At 34.7% G+C, this 27,693-nt stretch overlaps 2 protein-coding genes and 1 pseudogene across 2 annotated transcripts; all 3 read right to left on the reverse strand.

Annotated features, from left to right (window-relative positions):
• Positions 1 to 3: 3 nt before the first annotated feature.
• LOC113854645 lies at positions 4 to 6,455 on the reverse strand (annotated as a pseudogene).
• Positions 6,456 to 13,109: 6,654 nt separating this feature from the next.
• On the reverse strand, positions 13,110 to 14,098 carry LOC113854653. The gene is made up of 3 exons (XM_027485796.1): positions 13,765 to 14,098; positions 13,546 to 13,664; positions 13,110 to 13,394 (listed from the first exon to the last, which is right to left on the reverse strand). The coding sequence occupies exons 1-3, from the start codon at positions 14,096 to 14,098 to the stop codon at positions 13,110 to 13,112; spliced, it is 738 nt and encodes a 245-aa protein (XP_027341597.1).
• A 4,705-nt stretch (positions 14,099 to 18,803) lies between these two features.
• On the reverse strand, positions 18,804 to 27,495 carry LOC113858301. Its single transcript, XM_027490876.1, has 2 exons — positions 27,181 to 27,495; positions 18,804 to 20,660 (listed from the first exon to the last, which is right to left on the reverse strand). Exons 1-2 carry the CDS (start codon positions 27,326 to 27,328, stop codon positions 20,296 to 20,298), a joined length of 513 nt encoding a protein of 170 aa, XP_027346677.1. The 5' UTR covers positions 27,329 to 27,495; the 3' UTR covers positions 18,804 to 20,295.
• Between the last annotated feature and the right edge of the window lie 198 nt (positions 27,496 to 27,693).

Raw genomic sequence — 27,693 nt, forward strand, 5'->3', positions numbered from 1 at the left:
AAATCACGTGAAAATTATGGTTTCTGGTGTAGTCCTCCTCCTCTTTGAAGCAGGAAGAAGCTGTTCTTGGTCATCTTCATTTTCATTATTGAACCCTCCAACTCCAACACCATTTGCTTTAAGTTGTGACTCATTATCGATGATTTGAGTAATGAATTCGGATTCAAAAATTTCCATGGTACTATTATTACCAACCACTTCAACCCTGATTCTGAGGCATATACTGGAAAGATCCCAGACCCTTTTATCCTCTCTCGTTCATTTTCACCATTTCTATTAAAATTGAATTGAAATGATATGTCACTGAAATGATCATACGCTCCACTTGTGCTGTTAAATTTGCTGACGTCATGATACCAAAATATCACATGATCTGAAATTAAATTTGCAGAATTTGGCACATAGAAACTGCTCCCGAAACTTGCGGAGTATTCACAGATACAACAAGAAGTCACTGAACCGATACCTCCTTTCGAAAGAATGATGCAATAGATAAAACCACACAAGTCAGATTTTGGAAGATAAGGAATGGTTATTGAACTTTCTCTCGTTTGAAACATTGATAGAGCCCAATTCCAGATTGGTCCTATTGAGCCATTGGCCCATGAAACAAAGTCATTCCCTAAGAAATTGTTAGTGTACTCACGGAAGAAAAGAGAAGGAGCTGACGTGGCATGAGAGAAGGGGTGCGGGCAGTTAGAGGAGAGAGAGAGTGGAATATCCATATCTTTCTGTTATTTAGGGAATGATATGAGGCTGTGGAGGGGGTGCTGTTTCTCTGATATCTTGGGTAGAGGAAACTTAGTGGTTTCTCACTTTCTCTATTAGGAGCATTGCTCTGGGCAGTAAGGAGTCATCTTTCTTGCTGTATTTCTTCTTTTGTCATTAATACAGGATCAAAGTTTATTTTCTTCTTCAATTCTCTGTTTCACTTTTATATTTGTTGCTTGGGAACGTAATAAACATACACTCCTCAATAAGATGGTCTCCAGGGAATAAGAAATACTCGCCATTAAACCTTGTATAGCTTGGTATCCGAGCATCTTTTTTAATTTGAAGAGGGTGTTGGCGATAGTAGGGTATGCAGTTCTGTATCATGTTGTAGCACTAGCTTTTGAGTGAATTCTGTATCCAGATATGTACAGTTACAAGCATCCAAGCGTTCCAAGGATGGTGGAAACTCTTCTAGAGACGATGAGCGACCAATGTTGTGAGGGAGTGAGGGAGTGCTTGTGAGGACCACAAATTCGATGCATTCTGCTACATGCACTCAGAAAGGTTTGATTTTGTAATATATCCTATTCCTGTTCCTGAATCATCTGATAACATGTTCTTGCATTCCAGATTCTTGCACCCAAAAAGGCTTTCAATACCTTTGCAATTCCTTAAAAACAACATCCTAAGCTTGGGGCGAGATAACAGAGACGATGCAACTCACGCAAGCTTTCACAATTATTAAGATATACTAGTTCAAGATTGTCTGCCATAGATAAGTCTGGGATCTCAATTAGGTCTCGCGAGGCCAAAAGTATAATTTTCTTTAAATTCACAAGATTCTGTAACAAGAAATATGATCATATTGCTCAGAAACCGTTAAATTCATAATAAAGAGCCTTAATTAAAAGAGAAACCAAATCATATATTTAAGCTCATCAAGGTTCTTTATGGTTTCCCTTTTCTACCTTTACAAATTTAAAACCAAACACAGGAAGTATATACACATTCATATCATATCATACTAACTAACTATGTTCTAAACAGATACAAGTGTTATAAAATACATGTAATTGGGCTTCCACTCACCTCCTTATATTTCAATACATTACACACTTCCTCATGTCTCCACAATCGACTTCGTCTCCCAGGGTCTTTGATTGATTCTTGATCAACAATTTCCCAACCCATTTGTTGTATGAAGTCATGCATTTCTATTTCTATCAAGATGAAACAGTAATTAGAGCTCTATCTAAGAGGGTTTCTATTCCAGATGCTGCAGCGAAATCACAAGCTTCTAGTAAACTCGTTACCCATACTCTTTTTTCTCCTTTGAAGAAGCATGCAATGTCTAAAAAGATGTCCTTCTCACAACGATCTAAAGAATCATAGCTTAATTTTAATACCTTGTGAATTTCCATTTTTGGAATCTTTTGGAGTTTTCTCAAATCACTTTTCCATGCTTTTTTACTTCTTGAACGAAGACTTGCACCCAAAACTTTCAAAGCCAAAGGAACACCTTTGCAATAGACAATTGCTTTTCTTGATAGATCTTCATATCCTTGTTTCGGATGTTTCTCTCTGAAGGCATTAAAACAGAAGAGATGAAGAGAGTGATGAAAGCTTAATTGCTTGACCTCATATTTTCCATCAAGTTGGGTAAATATTTGCTTATTTCTAGTTGTAGCAATGACTCTACTTCCTGGTCCCAAAGAATCACAATCAATTAGATTTTCTAATTGCCCTGAGGTAGCCACATCATCCAAGACAATGAGAACTTTTTTACGTCCAAGCCTACTCTTGACAAAATGGGGTACTAAAAAGGGTATATCAAAACAATGATTTTCATTCTCTAATAACTCCTGAGTAAAGTTAATTATACAAAGCTTTGAGTCCAAGCCTGTCTAATTCTTCCCTTACATCTGCAAGGAAGCAACCACCTTCGAACTCATTAGAGAATTTTTCATATAAAGCAGTGGCAAGGGTGGTCTTACCTATGCCACCCATACCCCACATTCCAAGGATTCTAACTTCACTTGACCCCATTTTTAGTAGTGATTTTATCTCTATATAATGGCTCTCAATTCCAACCAGTCCTTTAAGTTGGTTAGGGTATCTAGGAGTCAATTTTTTGCAAAACATCGCCAACAATTTCCTTAATGAATTCAGCTTCAGTCCTAGCATATGAAATGGGCAACAAAGAGACAAATGATTTGTTATATAAGTCTAACAAATTCAAAAGGAGAAAAAGAGAAAGAAACATACAAATTCACTAACAGAATTTGAATTTAGCGAGTACACATACAGGACAACCAGTTCGTTTTATTTACCTGTAAGTTTGAGAGTCCCAACCAGCTAAGTTGGCTGCTTGAGTGATAGCTGCTTTCCATGTGTTGAATTTGGGTTCTCCTTCATGTTTTGCAAAGGCTTGTTCATAGCTCCAAGTTTGCTTCCTCACATGTGAGGGATCTATGTTGTAGAAGACAGGTATCACAACCTGTCCTTGCTCTTTCTTGCAATCCATAATCTTACAGAGTTCATTCAAGCACCACTTTGAAGAAGTATAGTTCTCTGAGAAGATGACAACAGACACATGAGAGTTTTTAATGGCTTTAATCAGTGCTGGTGAGATCTCATCTCCTTTCTTAAGCTCATCATCATCTCTGAAGGTTTTAACTTTCTTTTGCTTCAAAGCTTTGTAAAGATGGCTTCTGAAGTTCCTTCGGATATCCTCACCACGAAAGCTAAGAAAAACATCGTATCTTTCTGAAGACACGATAGAAGAAGAGTTAGAGGAAGAAGCTATTGCACTGGTCCTTTGTGAATGCCAAGTTTCCCACCTGCAATGATTACAACACCACTTCAAAATATCATAAAAATAACTACTTGTTTTCACACTTCTCCTTGTTAATATGAGATCAAACAATTCAAAGATCTTTCCTTTGCTCACCTCCCTTAGGAAAAGAGCTTGCCATAGGGAAAGAATGGAGAGGTTCCTTTTCCAAGAAACTTCTGGGATGCAACTGAGAATAACACAAGACAAAAATTGTAAAATTCTAAGTGTATGTTTCCGAGCAGTTTCATATGCTATGACTAGTCTTCAGTTCACACTACCGACATACAAATTACGAAGAATATCCTAGAATAGTTTTAGAATATTGTTGGAGAAAATAATTGACATATATTATGTTCTAAAAAGGATAATTTCTCTTGAATAATATTTTGGTCAATACTTAGTCAATTAATCAACTTAACTTTTTGACTAAGTGGGTATCTGTCATTTTTAGTTGCAAATAATTTCACACTTCATATGGAGTGAAGACTTGCACAAACATGCTTATGAAGATGAGAAGTTGTTTAACTTCTTTTGGAGAAAATATTATAGTCTTGGTCAAAAGCGTGTTTAAAATTTCAAAGATATTATATTTGGAGAAAGAAACTTCAGTGGGGAGCATAAATTGCATGGCACAAGCATACACAAAAGATGAAAACACCATGTCACTAGTCACTTTTATACATAATTTGATGCCATGTGATTTGTGTAATGATTTTATCCTCCTTATCAAAAGCATAAAAATTTGGACTCATTGATGCTCATTTTTGTATTTTTATTTTGGAAACTCTTATCAAATGGCCAGAGGAGCTGATAGATAAGACCAGGATAATTTGAGGAAAGCATAAAAAATAAAACCAGGACATATAAAATAAAATTATTTATATTTATAACCTCAATTATCTATGTGCTTGTTGCATATTTGCTTATAAATGACCATATCTCTCTTACTTTTACAAGACACTTGCCATTGGGAAATATATTGATCTAGCAGAGGTGGTGAAGATGATAGTCCCATCTATAAAATACTCGGCTATTTAGTAAAAGATATATTTCACACTTAAATATCTTATTTATATATAGAGCTTTCAATGGCAGAGAGGGTTTGTTTTTGCTTTGGTTTTTACTTTTTAAAAATTATATTTTAAAATAATTTTAAAAATTTATTTTTAAGAAGAAAATAAATATAAAACTTATGTTAACAAACAAATTTTATGTTATTTTTTATTTTTAAAAGGAAAAAACTATTTTTAAAAGTAGAAAACAAAAGCTCTAAGAATTTCCTTACTGGAATGCTTATTGGAAATGGTGGGGTGAGCCTTGTATAAATGTAAATGCTCTTAAACATAGTTTTAAGAGAATATTGTAAGTGCTTATTGAAGACCATGTGCTAACTGTTGAGCATTAAACTAAAAAATCATCAATTTTTAGGGGGCGTTTTTAGCGGAAATTTGAATGGTCAAGAATTACTATCTTTTATTCTGGTTTTGAATGTCATTTATAGCATTTATGTATTGCTGTTATTAGTATATTTAGTGAGTGAATTTAAAGAGTCTGTTGTGAGACTATATATATTGATATTTTATTTTCTGTTTAGTATACCAGTAGTGTCCAGTTTTTATTCTTTCTCTTCTCTAAGAAAATTCAAATATTCATATCCTCTGTTATCACTAACTACTAAGCAGCATTTTGAATTCACTGAAATATAGAATCCAGACACAATATTGACTTGACTTAAAATTAACGTTGTATATGTACCAGTTGGTGGCTTGGGAATAATTCTAAAACATTCACTGTCCAAGTTTTCTGCTGAATATGATCACTATTGGGACTTAAGAGCATATCCAATTTGTTGATGTGTTCATTCTTAAACATAGCTTTTTCTTCTATCCATGGATGATTCCTCAGCCAAAAGGGTGGTGTCAAGAAATCATAATGCTATTATGTCTTCAATGATCCACATCTCAGGGCTAGGTGTGACACCCTTACTAGTTATTATGCTATCAAAATAAATATAATATTAAAATAATTCAAGCAGTAAGAAAGCCATATGAATGAGTTTACGTCTGTTCACATTAATAGAAACTAAATATACTATCTGTACCAGTTATCCAAATACATATATACATATCATCTGTCAAAATATACAGTCATCCAGTCATATAAACATATGCACATAGCTGAATTACATACAAAATAAAGTGGGATCACGATATCAGAGACAACAACAACAAAAAATGACCTCACAAGCTTTCTCCCTAGACCCATGATCATAAAAAATACCATTTCCTCCAAAAGTTAACAATGGTTAAGGATTTCCATTTACCCTTTCCCTCAGTTACTAGTAATTATATCTACATATATGTACAAGTTATACTTTATTCGGCCCTAGCCTACTCTCCTTTCCCACTAGGTTCCTGCTAAGAGGAGTCAAAACTAGAAGGAAGTCTGGCCTGAGAAGAAATCCTTTTCTTTCTAGTAATAATAGGGGTGTTTGAGCAGTGAAAGGAATCTCGAGAGTCAGAAGAATTAGAGGAAGTCAAATTTGAAGCGTATGAGATAGAAATGTGTCTGGGTAGAGGTATGTTCGCTATATTGAGTTGTACAACAGGTGGTACATAAGGCCCTAAAGATCTAAGAAAATTCGGAGGTAATATTAGGGGCAATAATACAGGGACAGAAGGTGGGACATGGGGTATCATAAACTGTACTCCAAGAGGAAATGGAAAAGTGAGTCTCATGGGTACCCTGATGGGATGGGGTATGCCCGTGGGCCTGGCCCGTTTCTATCTAACAAAAAGGTAATAGTGCCAGTATGGGTGAACTGTTGTTGCTCCCAATCGTGCACCCATCTTCCTTCAGGATCATATCTGACCGTGACGTTGAACTGGTACGGTGGTCGGGCCATTTGTGTCCTCACTTACTAAACATATTCACATATAACACATAGCAACTAAAAGGGTGAGACAAACCCATTTCAACTAAAGTATAGTAGAAAACACGGCAAGATATTTACAATCATTATAGCAAATAGCAAACAACTCAACACACAATGTACATGCCATGTATAATTCTGTGCATCACCTAGTTAATTGCTATACTGACACATGCATGTGGGCCCAAACCATTTTTTTTTCTTTCTTTCTAGGAAGGATCATGAGTTCACTACCACCAACCATTCTTGGTCATAACTATCTCATCAGATAGTTTCAAAAGTATAGCTCAACTGATTCTGATAATCCATCGGGTTCTGTCAGGATAGTCCGGTTTTGCAGTGAGAACCGACAGCACAGGGTTGCGAGCGCTGGCCTTTACTCGGCTCAATCACACCCGATTATCCCTAAGACTGACCTAGAGTCTCTCCTAGATTTCGTATACTTCCCATCCAACACCACCATCATCACATGCTTATGATGCATGAACCTAATTTCAGTCTTTTAATTAGGTATTAAACATTTATTTTCAATCAACAACAACATATGTTTCAAAATTCCACCGACAATCCGGCAGAGTTTCCTTTATATTTCAGATATTTCCAAATTTTCTTCTTTCTGCAAAACAGCCAGAAAATTCTAATATACTTCTAATTTTAAGCAGAAACTCACCACCACCACATTTCACAACTTTCCAGCCATTTCAATAGCTCTCAAATACCTTTTTTCAATTATCACCACATTTCAAAATACTCATTTAAAATAATACTTTAAAATGAATTAAAATACTTTAAATTATTTAAATTTGTATATAGATATACTTTAAATATATAAAAACTATTAAATAAATTTTGATCAAACCACTTGAAGTTAAAGAAGAATTTTTAAAAAAGATCATTTTCTTAAGAAGAAAATTAACCACAATTCTATTTATCAATTTCTAAAACATTTTTCAAAACCCATCAAATTTTATATCAAATCTTCCCTTTTTTTTTTTTAAAAAAAACATCTTTATTTCGCAATTCTCTAATTCTTTTCAACTTTCAACATACCTTCTATATGCTCACTCCGCATGAATGATAGTTCATTCCTCAAGTATTTTAGGCAATCAATTATTTATATGTCAACAAACAATTATCATAGAAGCATCATCACACATAAAATCAATCTAAAAAATGAATATCAAACAATTGTACACTAAGTATGGAAATAATTATAAAATCCTTCAAATAATTTATACATACATAGTAAAGAATAAGACACCCTATCTCCCAACGTTTTTCTACTATACCCTTGAAAATAGATATGTCCCCCCTTACCTTGAAGTGTATACCGATTTTTCTCACCAACATTTTCTTTCTACCACTTCTCAAATCACGATTCTAACTAAATAATCACACATAATCATGATCAATGCTAAGAGACATTAATCACCCAACCATCTACTAGTGAGTTGAAATTATCATTTTCTAATCTTCGCAACAATGGCTTACGGGTCTTACAATTGTTTTCTATGATGTAAATGAAATACTATAAGCCTAAAGGTGATTAAAACAATTATTTTTCCTTCATAACACTCTTGGGACAACACCTCTAGACCAAGGGTTTTGAACCCCCAAATGCATTTTTAACAAAACAAAAAGCACCAAAATTATTTATTATAAAACATAGAAGGATTAAGCTAATTAAAACATAATTTAGAAACAAAATTTTTGAACAAAATCTCACTCTCATGCCACTGTTCCAGCATCCAAAAAGAGGGAGAAAATAAAAAAATTAATCGGTTCAAAGTGTTCAGAATGATAAAAATAGACGGAATATTAAAAAAATTTAATGAACTTACTTGAAAATTTAAGAGATTAAGACCAAAGATGATCAAAGTTCCTTGAGAGAAAGAAAATGGGACTCACGGAAGTGAAGGGAAGAAATGGGAAACTTTAGAGACTAATCCTTATCTTAAATAGTGAAAATAATAATATAATATTAGAATTTTTACTAATTTTTTTGTAATTAATTGAAATAATTAGATAAAAATAATCATGAAATATATTAAACATAATTATAAAATAATTTTTGACACTCTTCCCCTTTTAATTTGTGCCAAAAAACAAAATTCTTTTTACACGCAAATTTCCACTCGCACGTATAACTAATTTACTTAAAACTAACCAGAAAATCCAAAAACTCAATAATTACCAAAAAATTATTTTTATACTCCAAATAATGTTTCTAACCCGAATATAATTTTTTTTTAAAAAATAAAATGTTATTTTTAGTCTCGTAAAGCAAATTTAACTGGTACAAATGGACACTTTTTGAAACTTAAAAATTTTAAAATTAAAAATTATCAAAAATTTCTTAAAAATATACCTAACAATTTTATCTAAAGCATATCATGTTAATTCTATCCCAATTTTCTCTAAAAAAATCGAGAATTATACTTTAACTTAGAACTCTATTAATAAATTAATCGTTTAGCAAAAACGAGAATATTACACTAGGCGCTGATGAGCACGTTGAACTATTCATGTGATTACTAATGGATGACATGGCCATATTATAGCTTGTAATTTATACTTCATACATTATAAATAGATTGAATGTGGAGACCTAGAATCAAAAGTTTCCATTTTAATTACATTGAATCAGGGAACAAACATGCAGCTAATGCAGAGCAGTTCTACTGAATGGTGCTGAAAACAAGAGTACAATAGTTCAATGAGTTAGAAGCAAAGCTTATGATTCGCATGCCAGCGTACCATGACTCTATCATAAAGCACAACAACTTGTTACAACATCATAATTGTAAAAGTACAAGGATTAAAAATAGAATCACATCTGAGATAGAAAGAAATTGGACATAAAACAACTAATACAAACACCAAAGCTAAAATTAAGAGGATAGCTTGATGAGTCGTTGACTCAGAGTAAATTGAAGCTTATAGCCCATTTCATTGCATAAATAATTTAAATTAATGCAAATTAATTGAAATATTTAGTGGAAAGATGTTATTGCTGGGAATGTAATGAATTGTTCAATTATTGATAGTTGACAATTGTTTTTAAAGGTATCAGAAGAGAAGCACAATTAGATTTAAAGAAAAGAAGTTGATTTGGTGCAAGACACATTTGTAAACACATGCATAACTGAATGTGGAGACACGAGTCTGACAGAGCATATAAAAACAAAATTTTCTGCTAAAGGCGACGACTTTTATTACACCTTTCATACATAAAATTCTAGGTTTTCCGTACAGTCTTATCTACAAATGTTATTCATTCCATTTTCTCTTTTCTTTTGTATGAAATTTTGATGGAAAGTAAAGCTTCATCCCTCCATTCTTTTGTTTTGTAATAGAACAGTGATTCCTATTGTAACATCCTTCTTTCATATTATAAATAATTTGCATTTAGCACTTATATTAATAAAATATGATTAAGAAAAAAAATTCAAAATTTGGTATAACTTTCAGAAATAGTCCAGTATGAGAATACAAATTAGAAAAATTGACGAATTTACAATATTCCTTCATCAATATACAAAAATATTCTTAATACAAGATTTCTCTTTGAAATTGAATGGAAATACATTAAAAGATTTTATATCTGAGCAGTTACTCTTCCCACAATCCTTGTCGAGTATGACCCTAGAACGAATCATCCTTCTCCCTTTTTCCTCTTTCATTACCTAAAACATTTCAATAAGGGTGGGTATTTCCCGCCCCACTAAGTCTCTTTTAATATAGATCACTTAATAATACTTAGAGTTATACTTAATACTTTATTCCAATTCATATTCAATCCTATACCAAATACACTCATGTTGACATTCAACACATCCAAATACATATAATCATACAAGCATCAACCAGAGCACATACAATATTTCAAACATTATACATTCAGTTCTACATTGGCCTGTATGTTATTATACACATATCCTATCATTTCAATTAATGTGTCCCAATACAAATGTCCTAGTAACACCCGTCGATATACTACAACACATATATCAAAACATCATAAATTGATCTGCTACGATACATATATCATAAGCACACATATACCATTTCATATCCCATCTATAACTCTTTCCACCATAACTGCCCCTAGGATCCCTTGAGGACTTCCTAGCATAGATAGCTGCTGGTTAGCCGCAACATCACGGATACACGTGTGTCGCCCTAGCCCTTTTTAGTAAAGGTATAGTCAGGAGCTGCGTCGGGAGATGAGGGTGTGGCCTGTGAATGTTTATTTTCAATAATTTATTGTGCACCCTTTTCGTTATTAACATTCACCATCCTCATTTCCCCAAGATTTTCCAAATTTTCTCCTTAACTCTATACCCCTAGTGTATCGCTGTACTATCTATACTTATTCCCTCATTCTCAACGTTATTGCACTAGACCAATAGACCAAGTTACACGGCTAAAAGGAAAGCGCTCGGCTCGAACCGGATCGGCTTACCTCACTTTCAAGCATCCACTGAATCAGAGATAGAGATCCTTCTTCTTTCTATTCATCAGCATGTCATGATTCATAAGTCACAATTTATATAAAGTCATGGATTATAATATACATGATAACACATCCTTCAATATGCTATAATTTATATCATAATCACTCTGTTTCATATTACCTGAACTCATGCATTATCATCACGCATCATGTTCTCATTCTCATTCATATATCACATACTTTCACTTTCATTCATTTCTATAGTTCTGATCATATTGCATAGATATTAGTCATTACTTTATAGTTACACTTATTGCATCATACTCAATCAACACACAAAGTGTCATACAATATCATGTCATGCAACCAATACAATCATCAATCTCATCACAGAGACTACCACACAATGTCACACCATACAATTAGTACAATTTGCTGAAGGTCGGACACCGTCAGACTCAGCCAAACTCGTAAATACCAATACATATATAGTCCCCTAACTTAAAGTTCATCATTATATATCTTTCATTGCTTAATCCATATACACTCTTAGAAACTTAGTTTTTGAAACCTCTTAAAGCTGTTCTAGCTCATATTTTTCTTTAAAACTCTGATATTACCAGTTCAAATAAACCCCAAACTTCTCTTGATATCAAAATACCCATGTTTATCATAGAATCACCAGATCTACATATCCATACATGTCTACATCTAGAAAATACTCCCCTTACCTGGAAATGAGTCCGAACAATAAGCTCTTCTGGAGCTCTAGGAAGGAACTCCATGTTTTAAACAGAAGAACTTCCCAAAAACTAGTGTCTCTCTAGTATCACCGAAAAGATCACCATTAGAAGGAGAAAAATCGAAAAATAGAAACAAGATCTAAAGGTTAGGCTTCGGAAACTTACCCAGATCTAAGTAGAATGGACGGTAGAGCTCAGATCCACAGAGATTCAGAGGTATTGAGGACTTTCTCTAGGATAGGGGAGGGAGAGAACAGAGAGATATCAGAAGAAGAGAAGTGGTTTTGGTGAGAAATGAAATATCTTAGCGTAGAAGTCCTTAAATACTCCTCAGACCTGCGCAATCTCGCTTGAGCAAGTGGGCTCTCGCTTGAGCGACCTCAAGCTCGCCTGAGTGAGATATGTAGAAAGTGATCAAGAACCTTCTTTTTTGATACGCTCCCTTGAGCGAGATCCACCTCGCTTGAGCAAGATGATGGCCCGAGAGCTGATTTCTCACCCTATGAGTCCTCACTTAGGCGAGACTACCTCGCCTGAGCAAGATCCTCTGCACCAGAAACACTCTAAACTCGTTTAATCTCCTTCCAATTCACTCCTAATCCTTTTTCAACACTCAATAACATCACAATACACATAAATTACAAAAAATTGAGAAGAGGATGTTACACCTATATTTTATAGCTTTCTATAATTTTTTGTTATACTAAACATAGGGTTTCATTCTGCAATATATTTCAGTTTTTCATTCCTTATCTCTAATATGTTTTGCTAATTTTATTAGGATTGAGAAAGGATAAACGTAATCTTTTACCCATTACAATGAACTAAACTGTGATTATAACTCAAATACAAGCTGCAATCTAACATATTTAATTTTGAACTTAATGTTTCCCTATTTTTTGTATTTAGGGTTGATGAAAAGAAGTTTAGAACTGAGAAGTTGTGATTTTTCCTAGTTTGGAATTAAACTACTTATTATAAATTATCTATAAATAGAAATTTATAATGATGTGGTCATAGTTGTTAATCTCGTATAGCGGCAAATAGCGGATAACCCCTAAAACGCTATAGCAGAATATCGTGTAGCGAAATTACCACTATTTAAAAATTTATAATATATATATATACGTGTGTGTGTGTTATATGCACAAAATATAAATATAAATACTAAAGAAATTTTACATAATCATTATTCCAAATAAATGTGCAAAACAATATAGCATGAGTGTTATTAAATAAAAAATATTTCCTAAGGATAAAGTTAAAGTTTAAAAGTAATTTATCCCTAACTCTAATCTAATCAGATTCTGTCTGTGATTGAAAATCCTCCTCTTCATTGTCATTGTCACTCTCTGCACTACTTGTATAGATGTGTTCTTCCTCTTCCTCTTTAGCTTCTTCGTCTATTTTTATTTCTTGCTCTTCATCTTACATAATATTCTTCTCCTTTCTAAAGTTAGAGATAGTAGCAGCTTTCTTCTTCAGTATTGTTTGTTGTCTAGTGTAAGCAATAGGCTCATCAGCCCCATTAGCTTTAGCAACAACTCCCCAAGTTAAATTATCATCATCAAAGACCAACTCATCTTCAGCAAGTTTTGTATTTTCTCCTCCCATTTCTCCAATCAACCACTCATTGCAATCATCAATATGATCCAAAAATATGGGATTAATCACATCACGACTGTTATAACGATCTAGTAGATTTTGATTGAACTTGATATAAGCCAAATCTTGCAACTTCTAGCTCTCTAATTTACTTCTCTTCTTAGAGTGAATCTAATTATTAATTAAAAAATATTAGTATCTTTTCTCAACCAATTAATATAAATTAAAAAAAACTATTAATTAAAACTTAGTTACTTACATGTTCAAAAATACTCCAATTTCTCTCACAACCCGATGAGCTACAAGTCAAGCTCAACACCTTAATAGCCAGCTTTTGCAAGTTTGGAACTTGATTTCCATAATTCCTCCACCATTCAGCTATAATGCCATTAAAATAATTGACATTATTTAATTAAAAAAAATAACAAACAACATTAAAAGGAAATCAAACTCTTTTGGTTTAAAACTTTAAACTAACCAAGAGCCAAAGTATACCTTTGTCTTATAGCTGCATTCAAACTAAAGATTCCATCAGCTCTTTTATATGTGGCCAGCTCCATTGTAATTTTATCCACCTCTTCTTCAAATCTACTCAATCTCTCGATGCACTTGTATAGTCCATGTGTCACTTCAGGATCAAAGACAATACTTGCATTGGAATAATAAAATTCGAGGTTTAAGAAATGATCAGCAACATGTAGTTGGTGATGAAGTTGACATTCCCACCTTCTATCAATGATCTCAAATACATTCTTATACTTCTCTTCATTTTTGTTGAAGGTTCTTTCAATGGCTTCCTTAGGACTATCCATTGCTTCATATATACCTCATTGCTGGCCTTTTTTCATTGTCTACAAGCTTTAGTACACGCACAAGAGGTCCCATCACCTTAAGAGTGTACAAGACTTCATTCCAAAATGTCGGCATCAATACAATGTCAGTTGCCTTCTTACTTTTAAGTTTCTTTGGCTGTTTTTTATTTTAACCAATCATTCGAAGTGAACATTTTTCTAAGGCTGCTTTTTTTGTTTTTGCAACCTTTGTAAAGTAAGGAATGTTGTTCCAAATCTAGTGACTTCATGCCTATTTAATTCCATTTTTTTTGTGAACTTTCTCATCAAGTTCAAAGCCAAGGAGTGGTTATATATGAATCCTACAAGAGAACAACCCCTTTGTATGGTTCTTTTGACTTTTGGAATCTTTCCAAGATCCTCCAACATCAAGTCCAAACAATGAGCTACACATGGAGTCCAAAATAGGTGTGGTCTCCTCGCTTGTAAATATTTGCCTAAGACAAGATTTTAACAATTTATTTAAGATAAAAATAATAAAAAATATTTTTGTGGTGTATAATACTTAAAAAAATAAAAACTTAAGTTGAAGTTCTGAGTTGTTACCAATAAAAAAATAGTTGCTACCGTTGTCGGTCACTATTTGGACAATGTTTTCATCTCCCATCTCATCTATAAAGGAATTTAACAGCTCAAACAATTTTTCTCCAATTTTTACAAATGAAGAAGCATCGACACTCTTTACGAACATTGTGCCACATGGACAATTTACCAAGAAATTAATCAATGTCCTATTCTTCCTATCTGTCCATTTGTCTAACATAATAGAGCATCCAAAGTTCAATCGTTCTACCTCCAAAGGTTTCATCATCTCCTTTGTTAGTTCTAATTCCTTTTTTAATAAAGGAACTCTCATCTCATAATAACTTGGTATTTTCAAGTGTGGACCATAATTTCCAATTGCTTCAACCATGAACTTGAAGCTTTTAGACCTCACCACATTAAATGGGATTGAGCTTCTATAGATGAATTTTGCAATATATTGAATTGTCATTGTCCTTGCTTCTTTATCGCAAGCATCTTTGATGCTTGTTTGCCTTTGATTGTTTTCCAATTTAATTGATGCTTCTAGCTTCTTCATGAGTAACAAATCTAAAGGACCTTTTACATTTTTTCCTTTCTTTACAGCAGAACCAACAGTAAGTGATTCACTTTTAGGTTACGGCCCGAAGGAGATGTATTTCTCAAACCTCTTCTTCCTCATCATCATCTTCTTTCAATTCATTAGATGTATCTTCTTCATTTTCAACCTTCTTTTGTTGGTACGCTTCAATGAGCTTTTTCTTAATCTCTAATGGAATTTTTTTACAGGCACCCACATCATCCCTTATCCCCATTTGGTGTCTTTTTGCTCTTGTAATTCTCCCTGTTGTGATTTTTAAACAAAAGTCACATGTAACACTTTTTTTGTTGTTAATATCTTTGAGGGTATTCCATTGCCAAGCAATGTCAATATTTTCTCAAGTGGGCTTCATAAGCCACAAGTAGTAATTGCAGAAGCTCCTTGCTTCTGTCCTTGTCGAGAAGATGCCATGGAATGGGACTAGAAATCTGGAACAACAAAGACCGTGAGTTGTAGAGTGCATAGTAGAGTGTAAGAAAAAATCAAAACATGAACAACAAAACACAATTTCAACTCCAAGACAGAGAGGATGAGCACAAAATCAAAGATTAAAGTCTTGACCAGAAAAACAGAGCATGACCAAACACCAGAGAAAACAAAATTTTATTTTTGCAAAACAGTGCATGCAATCATGAATGGAGAAGGAGAGTGTGAATAGAAACCAGAGCTTCAACACCAACAAAGCATGATGTCATGAATAAAGGAAGGAGCTTGCTGCATTGAACGAAAAACAGGGGAGATGGGCTGAAAATTTTTAATACTCTGGTGAACAGTGACGTCAGAGAGGAGAGGCCAGAGAAGATACACCGGAAAAACTTATTTGGGCGGCAAAATTGAATCGGTGAGCCGAAAAGAGGAGAGAAAGGGAGAAATCGCAGTTTCTTGTGCTTTAGAGTGGACTGCGGAGACGAAGATGGGAGATAGAAGATGGAGTTGTATTATATTTATAAGTTTTAGAAGGGGTCAAATGACATTTTTATCCTTAAAAAAAACAAAATGCAGTGTTTTAAAAAGCAGAAACGCATACCTTTACTAACCAATTAGGGTTAGGTTTTTTCCTTTCCAAAATCGCGATAGATGATATAGCTTTATCGAACACTTATCAAATGCACAAGGTTTTCGCAATTATTTCTAGAATAATGTCAACCAAGGTCGAATTCTCGAGGACACGTTTGTATCTAATTCTTCTTTGCCGAATTGTTAAAATGAAACAAAAGATTGGGGGATTTTGAAAGTTTAAGAATAATCTGATCAAACGCATAAAATTCTGAATAAAAGAGAAATCAAATGAGAATTAATTGATCCACAAGTCATAGGTTCATGCAAACAACATCCTTCATTGTTTCCCTAGTTTGAACATCTAATCCATTAACTAATTCAATCGAATTTGCTAACAAACTAGATTACGAATTTGACTAATAGATCTATCAATCTAATTCAATTTCATGAATCAAACTACAATCGCAGTTCAATTCAATTCCTATCCCAAACATTATCAATATCTTGAAAAACGAAAAAGAAGAGGAGAAAAGAGAATCCAAACTTGGAGCCACTCTGAATCTTCCTTGCAATTCCCTATTCCTTGTGTATCAATTCAAGAAGCCTAGCCTTCCACTGAATCCAATGCTCAGCCAAGTCAAGACGAGAGAAGAAGAAAAAAGAAAGAAGAAAACGAAAAGTCACACCAAGAGAAGAGAGAGAATTCGAGAGAGAATTTTAGGAGCCAAAACTGAATTTAAAAAAATGTGTAAAAAAAACAAAAACGTTTTCAAAGTGGAGCCTCTAACATATTAATAGGCACCACTTATGATCAGATCCAACACTAAAAGGAAGGGCCCATAAGTGTGATTAAACAGCCCAAATTACAAGCTAATGAAATGTTAATACAAATGAAATGAAATTACAAGAACAAAATTCGAATACAAAAATTCCTGCACAATTTTCCTAACTTCAAAAATTCATAGAAATAGAAAACAGCTCTAATTTGGACGATCTGCATATAAATTTTATAGCCTAGAAAATGAGGAATCCAATGCAACTGGAATCAGACCGAACGGACATCTATGGAAAAAGTTACGATCAAAACAGTGAGTGCAAGTCTAAAAACAGAATTTAGACATTAATTGAAATTGAGTTCCTATCATCTAATTAACTAGGAAATGCCATAATTTGTGAAATAAGGGAACATGAAAGGTAATTTACACACTCTAAAGGATTGAAAATGTGCACAAATAATGCATGCTATCAAATTCTCCCACACTTAAGACTTTGTACTCCGGACAAAGTATGGAACTCAAAATATCAATCGGTGGACAAAACTCAACCAAGCTCAATATTCCATGGCGATAATGAAAAATCAATCCACACACTCCAACTCAACAAGGTAAAACTCATCAAATCAATGCAAGAGAAATATATGTGGTAAAATCCTCTCAAGACATACTCTCAATCTCTCAAGTGTTTAAGGTAAAGTGTATCACTCAAGTGCACAATCAATGAAGCATGATCAAACTTAGGCTTGCTTATTGCCTACTTCTCCACTAGAATACACATATACACACAAAAATCAAGAGGTCTTACATAGGGTGTATTGGGGCTAGGATGAAGGTAGGAAAACCACAAGCGTAAGCAAGCTAAAACCAAAGAGGAAATAAGAACAATGGGGAATGAATGCAAAGAAAGTAAATGTGAAAGTAAGTCCCCTAAGTGAAAACATAATGCAATGCAATACAATGAACCAATCCTCAAATGGATATCATTGGCCTTCACTTTCCTCTATTTATTGCTTACTTTTTAGTTCCTTTTTCTCACTTTTTTTTCTTTTTTTTTATTTGCTCTCCTTTTTTGGTAATTTGGGGCTAAATTTATTTTTATTTTCCAAATCTTTTTTTTTTAAAAAAAACAAAACAGCTCCACTAAAACCTCCAAGCTACAAGATAAACAACACAAACAACCAACCAACCAAAATTGCATTTTCTAAGAGAATTCTCCCACACTTATTTCTATGATCATTCCCAAAACAATTCCAAAGTTCTTAAATCCCTAAGGTTGGGTCATGACATGTTTTTACACTTTTGGTTTGTAATGAGTTAAGATCACAAAAAAAATGGAAATATTAGGCTCAAGGGGGCTCAACAATGGACATAGTGCAAGGTTGGCTTCTTTTTTTTTTTTTTAGTAGCTCTCAAGAAAGAAACAATGCCTCTATCATTTAAATGCATGCATATGGAAATGTAATTTCAAAAAGGCTCAAGGCAAGTTCTAGAGTCACACAACAATGAGTGCAATCACACAATGAAAGAAAGCAAAATGACATGATGTTGTCATTTATCTCAATGGCCCAAAACCTCACAAGGTAAATATTCTACCACACATAATCCAACATACAAGATTCTCAAAGTCTACCTATCAAACTAAAGCATGATTTAATCAATCCATCAAAGCCATGAAAAATCACCTAATTGAGTTATGTACAACAATTACAACACACACAAACAAATGAAAACATGAAACACAAATGAAAAAAAAAAATCAAATATGTACAAAATGAGTGACATGATACACCCCCCACACTTAAAATCCACATTGTCCTCAATGTATACACAATAAGCCAAAAGACAATCCAAACAATACAAAAGTGAGGGAGTTGAAAGAAAAAACTCCCCAAGAAAAAACATGCCCTCTAATGTGCAAAAGTTGCTCATCCGGAAAGGTATCACGAATGGGAAGATCCTCAAGTGGCTGCTGAATTCTGCTCAAGTGATCCGCCACTAAGTTCTCAGCCCTGCTCCTATCTCTAATCTCAATATCAAATTCCTGCAAAAGAAGCATCCAACGAATCAATCTAGGTTTAGAATCAGACTTCTTAAGCAAGTATCTCAAAGCTGCATGATCAGAGAATACAATCACTTTAGAGCCTAGCAAATATGAATTTATCTAAAGCAAAAACAATAGCTAAAAGCTCTTTCTCCGTGGTAGTGTAATTCACTTGTGCTCTGTCCAAGGTACGAGAAGCATAAGCTATGACATGAGGTTGCTTCTCCACTCTTTGGCCAAGCACAGCACCTACTGCAAAATTTGAGGCATCACACATGAGTTCAAATGGAATTTCCCATCTAGGTGGCTGAATGATAGGTGTGGAAGCGAGGCTTCTCTTCAACTCATCAAAGGCATCCCTACAAGCCTGCTCAAAGACAAAGTCAGAATCCTTTTGTAAAAGAGTGGATAATGGAGATGCAATCTTGCTAAAATCTCTAATAAAGCGCCTATAAAAACCTGGATGACCTAGAAAAGAGCGTAATTCCCGCACACATGTGGGGTAAGGTAAAGAAACAATCACATCAATCTTAGCTCTATCTGTCTCAATGCCCCTATGTGAAATCACATGCCCTAATACAGTCCCCTCATTCACCATAAAATGACACTTTTCATAATTCAAAACCAAGTTGGACTCAATGCACCTATCTAAAACTCTAGACAAGCTATCTAAGCAAGAATCATACGAAGACCCAAAAACAGTAAAATCATCCATAAAAACCTCAAGGGAATCCTCTAAGAAATCTGCAAAAATGCTCATCATACATCGTTGAAAAGTACCGGGTGCATTACAAAGTCCAAAAGGCATACGTCTATATGCAAAGGTGCCAAAAGGACATGTGAAAGTAGTCTTATGTTGATCTTCTGGGGCTATGTGAATCTGAAAATAACCAGAAAATCCATCTAGAAAACAGTAATGAGACTTCCCTGCTATCCGCTCCAAGACTTGATGAATAAAAGGCAAAGGGAAGTGATCTTTGCGGGTGGCCACATTTAGCTTCCTATAATCAATGTAAACACGCCACTCATTCTGAATTCTAGTGGGAATCAATTCATCTTGCTGGTTCTTCACAATGGTTATGCCGGTCTTCTTGGGTACTACATGTATAGGGCTCACCCATTCACTATCCGAAATGGGGTAAATAATGCCGGCAGCCAGTAATTTGCTTACTTCTTTCTTCACCACCTCTAGAAGAGTGGGATTCAATCTCCTTTGGGGCTATCTCACAGGCTTTGCATCATCATCTAGCAAGATCCTATGCATGCAAGTAGATGGACTAATTCCTGGAATGTCGGTCAGAGTCCAGCCTATTGCTTGTTTGTGGGCTGCCAAAGTCTGCAACAACTTTTCTTCTTGTGCAGCATCCAAATCTGTAGAAACAATCATAGGTAATTTATCATTAGTCTCTAAAAATGCATACTTCAAATGTTTGGGCAAAGGTTTCAATTCAAGTGTAGGTGGTTGCACAATAGAAGGAAGTGTTCTAGTGGAAACATCCAAATCTCCAGCAGCACATGTGGGAGCAGTGTTAGGTGTATGTGTACTTGCTGTAATCAAGCCAAAGCTTCCTAAATCTGCTCCTGCTGCATCATCAAATGAAACATCATTATCACCTAACAAGAATTCATCAATTTCAGCACATACTTTACATAATTCTATAGAGGTACATGTACAAGAATAATCATCAATCAATGCATCAGAATATTCATCAACTAATAAATCAATGATGTCTACATGGTATACACTATGCAACTCTGTAGGATGTTTCATGGACTCAAAAATATTAAAATGCATAACATCATCACCAAACTCCATGGACAGAATTCCTGAATGCACATCAATCTTTGTCCTTGTTGTTTTAAGGAATGGTCTACCAAGGATCAATGTGGGAATGCTAGACTCTTCTGCCATGTCCAGAATATAAAAATCTGCAGGAAATATCAACTTATCCACTCTTACAAGGACATCTTCCACTACTCCAGTAGGGTGTGTGGTACTTCTATTTGCCAATTGAATGACTACACCAATTGGCTTCAATGGACCAAGGTTTAAGGACCTATATATTGATGTAGGCATCACATTGATGGAGGCACCAAGATCAAGTAAAGCATTGCTGAAGGTGGAATTCCCTATGGTACACGGGACTGTAAAAGTACCAGGATCCTTGCATTTTTGTGGAAGGTTTGGTTGAATGAGGGTTGACACATTTCTGCCCATGCTAATCCTCTCATCTCCCTTGAGTCGCCTCTTGTTGGTGCACAACTCCTTGAGAAATTTTGCATATTTCGGAATCTGTTTTATGGCATCTAGAAGTGAAATGTTCACTTCTACTCTTCTGAAGGTGTCAAAAAGCTCCTTGTCAAGATCTGTTATTAGCTTGGGCTTAGCCACTCTATTGGTAAAAGGGAAGGGACAACAAGGGACAACAATCCGAAGCATGCTCAATGGAAGAACATATTTGACAATCTCTCGGCCTTTGTGGTGCAGCTTGTTGGGCAACAGTTAGCTGCCTCACAAATGTGGTAAGCTCTTCGATTCTGCTCTCAAGTCTATTCTCTGCTGGCATATAGTTAGGTTGATGGACATTGTGAACCTCTCTCATAGGTGTCATGGCTCTTGTGCTAAACTGTTGAGAGTTCTCTGCCATGTTATCAATCAAAGCCCTTGCTGCACTAGGTGTCTTATCCATCAAGGCTCCACCACTAGCTGCATCAAGCATACTCCTCTCCATTGGAGCAAGGCCTTCATAAAAGTATTGAATGAGTAACTGGTCACTAATCTGATGGTGTGGATAGGTGGCACACAACTTCTTGAACCTCTCCCAGTACTCATACAAACTCTCTTGGGAGATCTGTCTAATGCCACTTATCTCCTTTCTTATAGTTGCAGCTCTGGATGCAGGGAAGAACTTCTCCAGAAACATCCTCTTCATGTCCATCCAGCATGTGACAGACCCTGGCTGCAAGTAATACAACCAATCCTTGGCTGCTCCATCCAGTGAGAAAGGAAAGGCCTTCAGCTTGATATGATCTTTAGGAACTCCCTACGGCCTCATGGTCGAGCACACTATATGAAACTTCTTAAGGTGTTTGTGAGGATCTTCACCTGCACTACCATTAAACTTAGGCAAAAGGTGGATTAGTCCAGACTTAAGCTCAAAAGGAACATCTATATCAGGATATTGAATGCCTAATGGTTGGTAGGTAACATCAGGTGCAGCTAACTCCTTAAGTGTTCTCTCGTGATTATTATGTGCCATGGTATCAGAATGAGTGGACAATGTATCAGAAATAGAAGTGCCAAATTCAGAATCACTAAAATAAGAATCACTACTCAAATCAAATCTATAGTGCTCTCTACTATGACTCTTATCACTACTACTATGATGCACACTACTTTGACCTCTCTGGAGTCTATGATATGTCCTATCTATCTCAGGATCAATGTCAAACAAATGCTCAGACCTGGACCTAGTCATACAAGATCACAAACATAAAAAACAGCAAGCACACAATGCATGAATAATGTCACTTTACAAAGCAAGTACCAAGAAGAGGTGGGAAAATTGAAATATAACTTGATGATAAATCTATTTTTGATGTAAGATGACACCACAAAAAATTTCATATTTTTTTGAGCACGGTAACTAGGTCAACTGGATGCCTAAAATCAAGAAAAATAGGTCAATAAACACTAAAAAATAAAAAATCTTTTAGAAAACGGGTGATTTTTGAAATTCTGGGCAGCCTCAATTGATTATGGGGTTGCATTGAATAGGAAATTTTTTTCTACCCCAAATGCATATGCAATATGCTCAATTTGGAGTTTTCTAGCAAAAGTTATGCCATTTTGAAGTTTCACAAAAATTTTCTTGGTCACCGAGATGCATCTCCTTGTGTACAAAAGCTTTTTCAAATCTACTAACTCTACACACTAATATACACTAAATGTAATGTGGACACAAAAATTCAGGTCAAAATTCGACCATTTACTATTTTTTTGGGATTTTTCAAAATCTGATGAATAGTGCAATTCAGCAAGGTAAACACGATTTCTACTACTTCTCTGTTTTTGGTTTCTACTAGTCCTCTATTTTCGCAGGAAGCACACAGTATTGAACCAAAATGCAACTAATTACTCACTCAAATGCAAATCGAATTGAACTCAATTGAATAATGGAACATGCAATCAAACACAACACAATTGAACAACAAAACAACAACGATTCCTATTACTCCTCTATTTTTCTGATTTCTGTTTTCAGCATGCATACAATACAACATACACAAAATGCTATTGGATTTAATTACACACTCAAAAACACAAGTCAACCAAATCAAATGCAAATCAATGCATCACAAATACAGAATATAATTCTCACAGAATGAAGAACACTTGAACACAGAACACAGAAACTATCAAAATCGATACAACACACAGAACGGAAATGCTACACAACTAACAACTCGAAAATGAATCAAAAGCTACAACGTGTCCCCGGCAACGGCGCCAAATTTGATATAGCTTTATCGAACACTTATCAAATGCACAAGGTTTTCGCAATTATTTCTAGAATAATGTCAACCAAGGTCGAATTCTCGAGGACACGTTTGTATCAAATTCCTCTTTGCCGAATTGTTAAAATGAAACAAAAGATTGGGGGATTTTGAAAGTTTAAGAATAATCTGATCAAACGCATAAAATTCTGAATAAAAGAGAAATCAAATGAGAATTAATTGATCCACAAGTCATAGGTTCATGCAAACAACATCCTTCATTGTTTCCCTAGTTTGAACATCTAATCCATTAACTAATTCAATTGAATTTGACTAATAGATCTATCAATCTAATTCAATTTCATGAATCAAACTACAATCGCAATTCAATTCAATTCCTATCCCCAAACATTATCAATATCTTGAAAAACGAAAGAGAGGAGGAGAAAAGAGAATCCAAACTTGGAGCCACTCTGAATCTTCCTTGCAATTCCCTATTCCTTGTGTATCAATCCAAGAAGCCTAGACTTCCATTGAATCCAATGATCAGCCAAGTCAAGAAGAGAGAAGAAGAAAGAATAAAGAAGAAAATTAAAAGTCACACCAAGAGAATTCGAGAGAATTTGAGAGAAAATTTTAGGAGCCAAAACCGAATTTAAAAAAATGTGTAAAAAAAACAAAAACGTTTTCAAAGTGGAGCCTCTAACATATTAATAGGTACCACTTATGATCAGATCCAACACTAAAAGGAAGGGCCCACAAGTGTGATTAAACAGTCCACATTACAAGCTAATGAAATGTTAATACAAATGAAATGAAATTACAAGAACAAAATTCGAATACAAAAATTCCTGCACAATTTTCCTAACTTCAAAAATTCATAGAAAATAGAAAAAAGCTCCAATTTGGACGATCTGCATATGAATTTTATAGCTCAGAAAATGAGGAATCCAATGCAACTAGAATCAGACTGAATGGACATCTGTGGAAAAAGTTACGATCAAAAAATGAGTGCAGGTCTAAAAATAGAATTTAGACATTAATTGAAATTGAGTTCCTATCATCTAATTAACTTGGAAATGCCATAATTTGTGAAATAAGGAAACATGAAAGGTAATTTACACACTCTAAAGGATTGAAAATGTGCACAAATAATGCATGCTATCAATAGACACGCAATCTTCCATCCCGTAAGCTGGCGACAACAAAACTGCTCCGCATTGGAACTGTCATGGCGGCCGACGTCCGCGCCGCACCAGCGCAATGGCGCCAGTATCGCGCGCTATTAACAACTATGGATGTGGTCTTATTGATTTATAAATTTAATGTCTATCATCTTCTTGTTTACTTAAAGAATTAGGAAGCTAGAATTGGTTTAGAACCAATCAACTAAGGAATTGGTATTGAATACAGTAGGTAAATCGGGATTCAAGTTGTGAATCGTAAGACCTATTTTTTGAATTGTGAATCGAATTGTATCTTGAATCTTACGATTCAAGATCAATAATTTAAAACATAAAAACTATAAATATACGAGTATTTTAATGTAAAGAAACATCAAAACATCTAATATCTTAACATTTTGAAGTCATATAATATGTACCTAACAAAAAGAGGAGAAAAAAATAAAAAATAGGAACTGCTGCAATGGTAGAAGGGACCACCAAAAATCTTGAAAAGGAAAGAAGTGAACAAATGCAGAAAAATCTGATTTTTCTGGTGAACAGAAAAATAAATATGCCAGAACTAATTTCTCCAGTGGACAAAAAAACAGAAGGGACACTGGAAAAGATTATTTCTCTAGTAAAATGGAGTAGATGAGCCTCCAAATTAGTTGATTTCTCAGGCAAAATGGAATGGGTGTGCCGGTGAGAATGGGAGAAACCGCTATGCAGAGATTAAAATTTTCACAGAGAGAGGAGAGGGTGGGGAAGATAAAATTAACCCATATGTTTTATAAAGCGATAATGACCTTTTCACCCTTAAAAAAATAATCCAAATGATGTGTTTTATAAAAAATAGGCTTAATTATGTTTTTTGTCTCTATAAATATAAGCATTTTTGTGATTAGTCCCTACAAATATTTTTGTTAAAAAGTGGTCCTTCTAAAGTAGAAAATTAGAAAATGATCCCTACCGTTAACCCCCTTCTGTTAAGTGCTGAGCTGGTTGACAGAGAGCCAACTCAGCACTCTACGTGGGGCCATGTGGCCTAATAATTTCTTACGTGACATGTCACGTCATTTATTATTTTATTTTTTTAAAATTTATTTTGCAAATAAATCCTTAAAATTATTTTATTTAATTACGTAAAAACTCTTTCCCATTTCTCATCTTTCTCCAATCTTTTATGTCATCTCATCTTTCCTCTACCCCTATCTCTCCCTCTTCTCCCACCTCTACTCCTCCACAATCTCTTCCCTTTTTTTCCCCACACCCCAAAACCCAAATATGCAGGAGAGGTAATTATAGGATTTGATCCACAAAACGTATCGATCAGAACTTACACATGTATTGATTTGAAAACCCCTTAGCTCAACTCACTCTAATGCCACTGGGATTTGCAAATGGGATAGCTCGTATAAATATATAACATGTAGATGATTGCAATACCTTGCAGGTGTGTTGATATGCACATTTGCAATTGCAAAAGCAAGTCCAAGCCTCCTTAGTCGCAGGCTACCTTTTTAATATTGAGTAATGTTAGGTTGAGAGAACGAGGAAAATGAAAATAATTTAGTTATTATTTTGATTTTAGTTTTATTTATTTCATTTTTAAATCAATATATTTACTATATAATTTTAATACATTTTCTGTGTTCCAATCTCTGCATTCGCCATTCCATCCCCATTTGACGTGGATAGGGTGTTGAGGAGAGGTGGGTACTTATGGTTGGACCACTTTTTCAGCAAAGGTTTGGATCTTGAGAAAGTGTATGCGCTTTTGATTGGGAAATTGGGATACAAGAAAGTAAAGTGGGCGACGGGGAATTAAACCGATGATGACGGTATCAAGAATGGGGAAGTTTACTTGACTGCGTTGTTGTAGAAGCCTGTGTCTAGATGAGGTTATGCACAAAGGTAAGAACTTTTAATCTCTAATTTCACACTTGAAAATTTGTTTTCTCATCAGCTTCAACGTTTTGATGGGTAATTATTAAAAAATTGAAATTTGTGAGTAATTGGGCATGGGAGGAAGAAGGGTTGGGATTAGGGTGGAATGGTTACGGAAAGCGGAGAGAGAGAGGGGTTGATTGAGGAAGAAGAAGGGTTTATTTATAAATATATAAAATAAGTTCACGGGTTGATTTGTAAATTTTAATTAATTAATATAAAATAAAAAATTTAAATGACATGGTAAGTCACATAGGCTGTGACTAGGCTTCTTCGCAGCGCCACGTGGAGTGCTTAGCTAACTTTTCGTTAGCCAGCTTAGTACTTAATAGAAGAAGGATTAACGGTAAGGACCATTTCCTAATTTTCTACTTTAAAAGGAATAACAAAAATATTTGTAGAGTCTAATCACAAAAATGCCTATATTTATAGGGACCAAAAATATAAATAAACCTGAAAAATAGAACAGAGTTTCTTTCTTTCCCCCAAATCACCAGATTGTGAACATCTCCCTGTTTTGGCCGTGAACGTCCGCACTGCCGAGGTGCCAAACGCCCTACGATGTGGCAGCAGTGGTGGCTGACGGTTGCATTGCTGCGATTCGAGCGTTACCCAGCTTGCAAAGGAATCGTGTGCCGCCATCCAGATTCACAATTTAGCCCGATACATAAGATTCAAGCTATTCCGGCAACAGTTCAAAGATTAAATCGATTCTGCCATACGATTTGTATCTCTGGACTACAGAATCGAATTGTTAGTATCTATCGTGAATCGTACGATACTAACTACACTTATAGTAAAAGATCTGGCCATAAGATTGGATGTGTTTTAGGTTATATATAAAATTTCATGCAAGGGGAAAGGGTTGCGTTTTTCACACAAAATTACAATTTATGACACCAGTTTAAGACTCCATGAAATAAAACCAAAATCAAAATTAATTTCTAGTAGAAATATGACATAGAATAACATAAAATAAACACAAATTCGAATTAAGTCGATAACTG

The sequence above is a fragment of the Abrus precatorius genome, unplaced genomic scaffold, assembly GCF_003935025.1.
Source record: "Abrus precatorius isolate BTA unplaced genomic scaffold, Abrus_2018 Scaffold1, whole genome shotgun sequence".
Classification (NCBI taxonomy): Eukaryota; Viridiplantae; Streptophyta; class Magnoliopsida; order Fabales; family Fabaceae; genus Abrus; species Abrus precatorius.